General features: G+C 34.3%; 1 protein-coding gene across 1 annotated transcript; it reads left to right on the top strand.

Moving 5' to 3' along the window:
* The first annotated feature begins 9,230 nt into the window (after window positions 1-9,230).
* On the top strand, window positions 9,231-10,031 carry LOC133327512 (uncharacterized). The gene has a single exon (XM_061536030.1). The coding sequence runs from the start codon at window positions 9,231-9,233 to the stop codon at window positions 10,029-10,031; it is 801 nt and encodes a 266-aa protein (XP_061392014.1).
* The last annotated feature ends 776 nt before the right edge of the window (window positions 10,032-10,807 follow it).

The raw sequence follows: 10,807 nt of genomic DNA, 5'->3' as shown, positions 1-10,807 counted from the left end.
TAGTGGAGATATTTGATACCCAATAAGAACCCAATATACCAAATTTCAGCGAATTCGGTTGAAAAAGAACCCCAAAATACCGAAAATTGGGGGTACACTTATATGGGGCGCTACCAGAAAAAATGGACCTATATTCATAATTTTTTGTGGAGTGATTTGGAACCTAGTTAGAACTCAATGTATTAAATTGCAGCCAATTTGGTGGACCGTTATATGGGGGCTACCAGAAAAAGTGGACCTATATATATATATATATATATATATGGAGGGTATATTAATTTTGTCATTCCGTTTGTAACTCACCGAAATATTCATTTCCGACCCTATAAAGTATATATATTCCTGATCAGGGTCAAATTCTAAGACGATCTAGCCATGTCCGTCCGTCCGCCCGACTGTTGTAATCACGCTATCTTTTGAAGGAATTGAGATAGGGTGCTGAAAATTTGCATAGGGTTGTCTTTTGTCTGCAGGCAGGTCAAGTTCGAAGATGAGATATATCGGTTCACGTTTAGGCATAGCTCCCATATTAGGGTACCCCCCAATTTTCGGTATTTTGGTGTTCTTGACCGAGTTTTTCAACTGAATTCGCTGAAATTTGATACGTTGGGTTCTTATTGGGTACTAAGTGTCTCCACAAAAAATTATGAGTATAGTTCCACATTTCTGGTATCCCCCATACAACGGTACTTTCTAATTTTCAGTATTTTGGAGGTTTTGATCGTATTTTTTAACCGAATAGACTGTAATTTAGTATTTTGAGTTCTTAATAGGTACCAAATTTCTCCACAAAAAATTATGAATAAAGGTCCATTTTTTCGGGTAGCCCCCATATAAGGGTACCCCCAATATTCGGTATTTTGGCGTTCTCAAGCGCGTTTTTGAACCGATTTCGCTGCAATTTGGTATTTTGTAGTAGTATATTGTAACAAATCTCCCTACCAAAAATTATTTATATTCGCCCCCTTTTTGGGGTAGTCCCCATATAACCCCCTTTTTATACCCTCCACCATAGTATGGAGGGTATATTAATTTTGTCATTCCGTTTGTAACTCATCGAAATATTCATTTCCGACCCTATAAAGTATATATATTCTTGATCAGGGTAAAATTCTAAGACGATCTAGCCATGTCCGTCTGTTGTAATCACGCTATCTTCTGAGGGAATTGAGATAGGATGCTGAAATTTTGCATAGGGTTGTCTTTTGACTGCAGGCAGGTCAAGTTCGAAGATCGGATATATCGGTCCACGTTTAGACATAGCTCCCATAAAACAGTAACCCCCCAACTTTTCAACCGAATAAAGAATTTCCACATTTTGTGAACGAAGATGAAAAACAAAAATTGGATTCAGAATTTCGCGAACTAAGGTTGTTTAATTTGGTAACATTTGTGAAAATTATGAAACCGATTTATTTCGTTTTTGGAATGCAACATTTGATTTGAAACGTGGTGATGGTTCATATGTTTTTCCTATAATAACTAAATTTGTACGGAAGGCAATGGTATTACCCCATTCCTAAGCAAATATTGAGCGTATTTTCAGCCAAGTAAATCTTAATAAAACAAAAAGTCGAAATTCCCCCAATAAGGATTCAATGGAGAAATTTATACCAAAGATTATTTAATAGTTAACAAAGCAAATTGTTATGATACGTTAATTAAAACCGACATGTTGAAAATGATTAACACAAATATTTCTTTTCAAAATGAATGACTTTATTAAAGTCGAAATGACTATTCAAATATTTATTTATAAAATAATGAATTTCTTGATTAGCTTTAAAAAATGTGTTTAATAAATCGAATACCTCTTTTATGTTACTTTTAATAAAAAAAATATATTTAAATATATCTAAATGTGCGTATTTAAATTTTTGACGATTTTTGATAAAAGAAATCGTCATTTTAAATGCATCGAGAGGTATAATATTTCAGTTTTATTGAGCAACAATAGCGAGTTTGCAATATGATATAAAAACTACTATTAAAAGTTGTTCGTTATGTCAACTATGCAATTTGACTTAGAATCGGTCCTGGAAGTATATAACCTGATATAGTTTTCTGAGCCACCAGCGAATTCAAAACAATAAATAATTTAAATCTGCGCCCAACAACAAATCGATATCTTTGTTATCGGAAGTATCCGCTAAATCTAGGTGAGATATTTGGATGCAGATTCGGAATGGAAGACAACGAAAATAATTTTTGACAAATATTTAGCACGACCAACGCGTTTGTAGATAGAATATTTAACGAATTTTTAGGTGACGATAAATTCAATGAACCAATTTTTTAGAAGTGCTGGTTGAAGCATTATTTACTCCGTACAGAGTAGCATTTGTAAATTACATTTCTGTTTTGTGTTGTGTGCAGAACTTGCCGATTGTTTTGAACTGGGTCGACTTTTTGGCGAATTCAATTTTCTGGGAGAATTTACACAAATCAAATTATCAAGACACGACAATGTTTGTATTCTATCTGAAAGGAACGCATCTAATTGTTTCCAAGTAGATGGATATGATTTGTCTTTTATAGTTTGTTCCCAGAGTGTTACTGTTAGTTTGGGTAAACGTTGCAGACAAATAAAAATTAGCATTTGATCCCAATGATCCGTTACTACATCGTAGACCGACATGGCGGAAATGCAACTATTTATTCCACGTTGAAGTGTGTTGAGAGCAGAGATTGATTCTTTTTCTGTTCTCGAATGTTGAAAACTAGGTTGAGATGAGTATCCTGCAATGATTTCCAAGCAAGTGAAAAACTACGATTGGTGAGTGGAAAATTCGAAACTATTTCCCGCGCCTCACCGCTGGTTTTTTGAATCAAGTTACATAATCTTTCAATGTCACTCAAAGGAGAATTATTTACGAAAAAGGTGGTAAACAGATCACGAAATGTTGGCCATGACATAAAATCTCCACTAAAAACTTCGATGTCGCAAGGAGGCAAGCGTAGATATTGAGAATCGATAGCATGGTCAAAGCGAGAGTTTCGTCAGAAAGTAAATCAGAATGTTTACTTTCCTCGCAGATATTGGGCAGCGAAGATACTGTGTTCGAAATAGTAGGTGATGGGAAAGCAGTTCATCGGTAGATGAAACAAGTTGAGGTTGAACAGAAACTACTGGCGACTTGGACCGCTTGGGGGCTTTCAGTTTTTTTTTATAATTATTCCAAATTTATTAAATATTATAAAAACATTTACAATGTGGCCCGCGCCAAAATTGACATAATTGGGCCAGTTGGCAACAAAGGAATTAAACCATTAAAATATCAAATAATGTTAAAATTACTAATATTTAAATATGAGAAAAAAATTAAATATAGCAAAGTGTCAGAGAAGCATTCCCAAATTAGATAACAGATAATCTTTTAAACCACTCTTAAAAATGGATAAAGTATTACTATGTTTTATAAACACAGGCAATTTATTAAATTCAACACTGCCCGCATATTCAATGCGTTGTCTAGTAACTTCTAGTCTACATCTTGGAATTTTTAAATTTGACGAGTTTCTGGTATTAAAGACGTTTGTATTTTCATTGAACGTTATTGCTCTATTACCTATATTGTTGACTGATTTGTACACATATACTAGTAAATGTTTCCTATATAAGCCTCGAATGGGCAATATGTTTTTTCCGTAATCTTTATACAACGACATTGTGTTGTACCGATTTGGCAAATTATAGACACAGCGCAAAGCTTTATTTTGCAATTTCTGTAAAGATGTTAATTCACTTGTTACTTTATGCGCGTACACAATGACCAAATGTTCAAGGCGAGAATGAATTAACGCTTTGTAAATCAAAAGTCTTGTATCCACATTCAATTTCCTTCATTTTCAGTTTGTCTAGCTTCTGATTTATTGCCGAAAGGCAATGTTGATATGCCCGAAAGGAACTGTCGTATTTACTCTCGACGACATCCTTATCTACGAGATGAGAACTAGGCGATGTCGACAGTTGGCCAATGCAATCATCATAATAAGTTTTGAAGTTAGTCCATAGTTGATAAATTTCAGATCTATGTAGGTCGAGACTATACAAATTGAGTTTCTCGGGTTTGATCTGATCGAAAAACGAGTCGTATTTAATGAGAGCGTCGGCGGCTCTAATGATTGCAACGAATTAGTTAGAGGTGAAGGGACGAAAGGGGAAACCCATCAATTCCTGAAAATGTATTTGGCACAGAAGTTTAGGACACGACAAAATTGAATCCACGTGTCGCAAAATAACGAAATCTTCGTCTATTTTCTAACGAAATCTTAGAAAATATGCGAAATTGTGCCGACGAATTTTACAATTGTCTCTATAATATCAAAAAGGTAGAAGAAGATCATAGTTTTTGATCTACCTGTAGAGTACGAAAGCTGAAATCAAATTGAACACAATATTCCGTTATGGATTTATGTTGTCAATCTGCCGATTAGGAAATTTAGAATTATCCAATTTATGGAAAATATTTATCGATTTAGCAACGAATTAATAATCAATTGAAGATATGTGATTAGATACTTCAAGAAAAAACAACAAAAAAGGATAAAGAGAAATTACAAAGATTGCATTATTTGAGGAAGTAACTATCGAAAATAGTTTGTCAGATGTATGGTGTTAATTTCCAAAACTACGAAACATGCGACGAATACTGTAGAATAATTCCAAACCAACTTTAAAAATTACGTAGAAAAAACAAATATACTCGATAGAAACGGCAAAAATATCGAATTTGGTGAAATTTCCAAAAATTGGCAAAAATAATTTGAAAATCACTTCACCGACAGTAGGGTGCAATATGCCATAATTTTACAGCCAAATAATTTTTGGTGCAAATATCAATTTTTTTCGAAAAAAATGCAAAAGTTTTCATAAAATTTACCAAAAAGTGTTTAATTAACCGACAAATGAATATATTGAATGCGCCTTTTATATGCCGAAAGTAGGGGTTTTTGTTTTATTATAAAGTCCACAAATCTACTATGGACCAACAAATATAACAACAATTTTTTATTTATTAAAATTCACTATTTTTCATACGAACCCACTGTGCTGTGGTGAACAACGAATGCCGCACAAAAGAAAATAAAACACAAGCAGTGTTGAGTGAGCGAACAGACCAACGACAACGAACCAACAAACCAACCAAAAACTTGTTGGTACGTTTGTATGTCAGTCGGCTCACACTAAACAAGGCGAGTATGATATTTGTTGTTGATATCACGCGATCAACATCTCAACGAGAGTAATCCAACAGTGAGTGTTGGGGATCGATCAGTAATAGTGGTGAAGAGAAATTATTTGTTAGTAGATCGAATGTTAATAAACAGACGCTAGAAAAAGGCGCGTGAAATATTCGGATATTATTGTTGTTGTGTTTACATGACCAAACAACGAGAGATGACTCGATATAGAAATTGTTTGTATGTATGCGAATAAAAAGAAAAGTAAGAAAGGGCACGATGAATATTAGTAGTGTTGTTTATGTTTTTTCTCACTAGTGGCTGATGAATTCAACTAGAAAGCGGGGGTGCCGTAAGCAATGTATCGAACTTATACAGTATATATAAAGGAATCTGTATCCATATATATCAATACCACCTTTTGACCAAATTTCTTTTTTATATACTGATAATGAAATTCGTACATTTTCCATTTAAATTGTGAGATGCTATGAAAATTTGCTTTGCCTATTAGCGACTGAGCTCCTAATATGTGTGTATAAACATTCTTTCAATGAGTTATTAATTTAAAGTCTTTACACTTATCAATGTTTTCCATTGTCTTACCAAAAACTGCGTTATTTAATAACTTGAAAAAAAAATTCTTAAAAAGTCGTTAGTGGCATATTTTGTCTTTCATTAGTATTTTTTATATTTATATATTTAACCATGGGGATTGTTTGAATGAAATTACTTGATGTACTTTTTTAATATCAACCCATTATCTAGACATTGTTTCAATGTCATATAATGCAGTGCATAATTTTTTTGGAGCAAAATCTGCTGTGAGTTTATTTTTTGGATCCTCTAACTTTTTTATTCTCAGAACAGAATGGTAAATCATTATGTGATTTACGTAAATCAGTGGGGTATTCAATATCATACTCATATATATATCCTACAAGCGAATTTGCTTCAAAATTTGTTGTTTTTACATCGGTAACTATGTCTTCAGGTTTTACCCATTCAAAATCGCCATAGGGGAGATATTGTCGTTAATATAAAGCAAATAGCTAGGGGGACAATTTTTATTGTAACCTTTCATATACTTATTATTGGCTATGGTATACCTTCTAGAGCATTGGGTGAGACCTCCTCGAATGCCATTTTTAATAAAAATTTTGAATATGTTTACACGACTGTTTGATATTTTCGAAAACATAAGGAAGAAGAAAGAAACACATCTGTTTTCAAATATAATTCCATATTATCGCGTAAAGTATGATATTTAAATATATGCTAGACATTTATCGCATGGTTATAATAATTAATACTATATGATTTTTCATTAAGACTGATATAAAATGCTGCAATAGGTGGAGGCAAAGTCTCATTCAACTTACGATAATAGTTTAACTATTCATAACAGAATATACCTTTCTTTCTCATAAGATTAAATTCACTATCAATAAAGAAATGTTTTCTAACACATAATGTATCTGCGTTTTCGCAATAGCTGGCTATGCATCTAAACTAGATGACATAAACCTAACTGAATCTAAACATCTATATTCTAAAGTATTTTTATTACCCATATCGATTGTATGTGATGATGAAATACACAGCTCTTTATTCTGTGGAATTATAGCTGTTCTATTGTCTTTAGAAGTTCTTTAACAACTAAATGACAATCATATGATGAGAAATTATGGAAAAATAGAAATTAATTTAGGGATGACATTGTTCAAGTTACACTCGTTATGTGCAGCCCCTTTATATTGTCCTGTGATATGACAATGGTCGTGGACTTTATCACCATATAACTGCTTATCACAAATATGACAAACTATTGCATCATTAAATGATGAATGCTCTGAGCTGGTTAATGGTGTCATAGACCTATTTTTAATTAATCAACGTGAATGTTCGTACATTCATAGTGTAATTTGTCTACAAATTTTTGAACAGCGTCCTCACCTGAATATGTAAAAAATCTATCATGCATACTGTGTTTAGGTTCGATACATTGTTTACGACAATGTATATGTTCGATATGTTGTTTACCCCTTCCGTAGCATAGCAATTATTATTCACATTAATTGGCCACTCATTTGAGTCAATGGGGGAATCTTCTCCGCACTTCTTCTAGGAGTCACATTCGCCTGGTTCGGATTGTAGGAAAGAGTATTCTTTCTTTCCTACGCTCTCTCGTAGAAGTCACATTCGCTCAGTTCGGATGCAGAGAGGACTTTCCAGTGCTACGGTCGTCGATGTGATCTCGACCTTGTTTACGCTACATTTGCTCACCGCGACTCACTTGCATTCTTGCTATCGTTGATTCGACGAGCTTTCCAACTCTCGTTGTTTAAACTAACATTCTTGCTATCGCTGATTAAACTTGCAATCTCACTTTCGATCGAACACGCATGCATCAAGGTAAAGTTTTGTTTCATTCGAAGCTCACTAACACCAAATTGTTTTATTTTGTTTTTATTTCTTTATTGGTTTTTCTTCCCTTCATCGGTATCATGCCAACATTTTGATCCGTTCGAGCCGGATGTTTCATAGCATTGTTGTTACATTTTGATCCCATTTAGTCGGATAATCTACCAACAATTTCACACTTGTCGCTATTTTAAAGGAGAAAAACATCATCACCCCTCACCAAACACAACATCTCATCAGCAGCATCATCATATTCACCAAAACCATAAACATCAAAAACTGCATCATCATCCACAAACAACAATACATCATAAACTCAAAGGTAAGTAGTTCAGTTTCTTAATATTGAGCATACCGCGAGTGTTTTCGTTTTTTACATTTCGCTTTACAAAAATAAATTTTCCATTTGTTGCTACATTTTTCGCTACGTCACGTATTGGTCGCTCCTAAGTATACAGTCCACATATTGTTTCATATTCTTGCCATTATTTGTTTACCAGTGATCGATTGTGTAGTGCTTATTTGTTATTCCTCACCAAAGGCTACCTATACACTTCGCTTTCTTGTTTAACTCGCCAGCCACTAGTGAGAAAAAGCACAAACAACAATACGAACACTGATCGTGCCCTTTTCTAATTTGTTTTGTTATTCTCAAACCTACCAACAATTCTAATATCGCATCAACTCTCCTTGTTTGTAAAACACAACAATACTATTCTAACATATTCTAATAATATGCTAACACTCAATCACACCAATAACATATCCATTCCCCAACTCTCACTGTTTGATCGTTCTCGTTGTTCTGTTGATCCTGTGATATCAACAACAAATATCATTCTCGCAATCCAGCCGCCTTGTTTAGTGTGAGCCGACTAACAAACAAATGTACCAACAAGATCTTGCTCTCCCCACACATCTCTGCTGATTCGTTGTCGTTGGTCTGTTTGTAGTGCGTTAGCCGCTCACTCAACACTGCTTGTGTTTTATTCCCTTTTGTGCGGTATTCGTTATTCACCACTGCACAGTGGGTACGTGGCACAAAATTGTGAAATTTTATAAATAATATTTTATAAAAAATTATTGTTATATTGTTTTGTTATTGTATTGTTATATTGTTGGTCTATTATAGATTTTTGGACTTATACGAAAAAGTACCGTACTTTCGGCAATTTAAAGACGCATTCAACGCATTAATTTTTGGTTAATTAAAAACTCTATTTAGACATTTTTATTGAAAAAATCGTAATTTTTTTGCGAAAAAATAAATATTTACTTTTACAACAAAAAATAATTTGGCTGTAAAATTATAGTATAATTTGAAATTTCGTGCACCCTTCTGTCGGTAATAGCGATTTTCAAATTATTTTCGAAAACTATTGTTCCTTTTTTGAAATTTTCACATATTTGTTTTTTTTTTTTTTTTTTGATCCTATCGACTATATTTGCTATTTTTCATCGATCCTTTTGCAAGTTCGACTGTGTGTACCCTATATTCGGATCTATTCGACCTCAAATAGTAAGAATATAGATTTTTTAACTTTTTTGCTTCGTTATCGGTCACTCCACTCACACAATTTACTCGTGCTTCCAATGTGGTCAAATTTATTGCGTCGTACCACATGCTTAAGCCGGAGAGTAGTGCATCTAATCGGACTCCTATCGAACAGTCAGGTTTCGTTAATGAAATTAATAGTTCGCGAAATAGTTTGAATATGAATATGCCAAATTCATCAAATATTTTTCAACCTGAATTTCCAAATCCTGCAGACGTCTCCATTTCAAATTGGAGTTTACCACCTAATGTTTCGAATACAATGTATAATGTCAATTTACCACCGTGTGAGATTGATGATTTCCATGGAGACTTTCTATCGTGGCCCACATTCCGGGACCTGTTCTCTGCCATGTTCATTAATAATTCTCGCCTAAGTGACATTGAGAGGCTTTGTCACTTAGTTCAGAAAACAATAGGTGAAACTAGGGAAATCGTGTCTAAGTTTCCACTCACCCATAAAAGTTTCGCTATGGCTTGGCAGTCGTTGAAGGATACGTACGACAGTAAACGTATTCTAGTTCATAATCATCTCAAGCTCTTATTCGACCTTCCCTTTATAGAATCTGAATCTAGTTCTAATTTAAAAATTCTACAGCGTAGTATCAACGGCTGCATTTCTGCTATGTCAGTGTATGATGTAGCTACGGATCACTGGGATCCTATTCTAGTATATATTTGTCAACAGCGTTTACCTAAACTAACTGTAGCTTTGTGGGAGCAGTGTATTAAAGATAAATCCTCGCTATCGCCGTGGGAAGACTTGAACAAATTCCTTACTGAAAGAATTCAAACATTAGCTTGCTTGCGACACATTCGAAGTTCTCCTTCTAGTCCCATTTCGAAAAGTAAAATCAAAGCCCAGTAGCTACTTCTGCGGTTAAACATATATCAAATTCATGCATTCTTTGTCGAAATGAATCCCATTCATTACGCTCATGTCCAAAATTCAAAACACTTTCGTTTGAAAACATATTTGAAGTTGCTAAAAAACAGGGTTTTTGTTAAAATTGTCTCTCGGTAGGACATTCCGTTAAAAATTGTGTCAGTAGTCATAACTGTACTATTTGTAAAAATCGACATCATACTTTGTTGCAAAGGCCTACTGCTTCTCCTCAATCATCTCGAATCGGTTCTCCTCAGTCCTCTAGTATTGGTTCTCCCCTATCGTCTAGGCCTTCGAATTCTATCGCGACAAATATTGTCAATATTCCACAAGTTTATGGTAATATAGCTTCCACTGGCGCTAATCCGAGGGTAATGAATAGTCAAGTGTTCCATGCACCCAAAATCGTAATGTCTTGTTGGGTACTGCTATGGTCAACATAGTTCATTTAGGAGTTTCGTACCCTGTTCGCGCTCTGATCGACCCTGGTTCAGAGGCTTCGTTCATATCAGAACATTTGCAAAATCGTCTTAAATTGCCCACTCAGGCAATCTCTGCAACCTTTTCTGGAGTAAATAGATCAACTTATGCCACTTCCAAGAAAAAATTTTCAATTCGCATCGGTTCACGCTTAGATTCTTCTTTATTTGTTGATGCAAATGCTTTCGTTCTTCCAAAAATATCCGGAAATCTTCCTTCAGTGCCCCTTAGTTCTAATCTCACTTCTTGCTTAACCAATCTACCTTTAGCCGATGCTC

Source organism: Musca vetustissima, unplaced genomic scaffold (assembly GCF_032173495.1).
Source record: "Musca vetustissima isolate MV318-11 ecotype Yass unplaced genomic scaffold, APGP_CSIRO_Mvet_v1 utg67636, whole genome shotgun sequence".
NCBI classification, from domain to species: domain Eukaryota; kingdom Metazoa; phylum Arthropoda; class Insecta; order Diptera; family Muscidae; genus Musca; species Musca vetustissima.
Note: the sequence above shows the minus strand (reverse complement) of the source record. Positions and strands in the feature narration are given on the sequence as shown.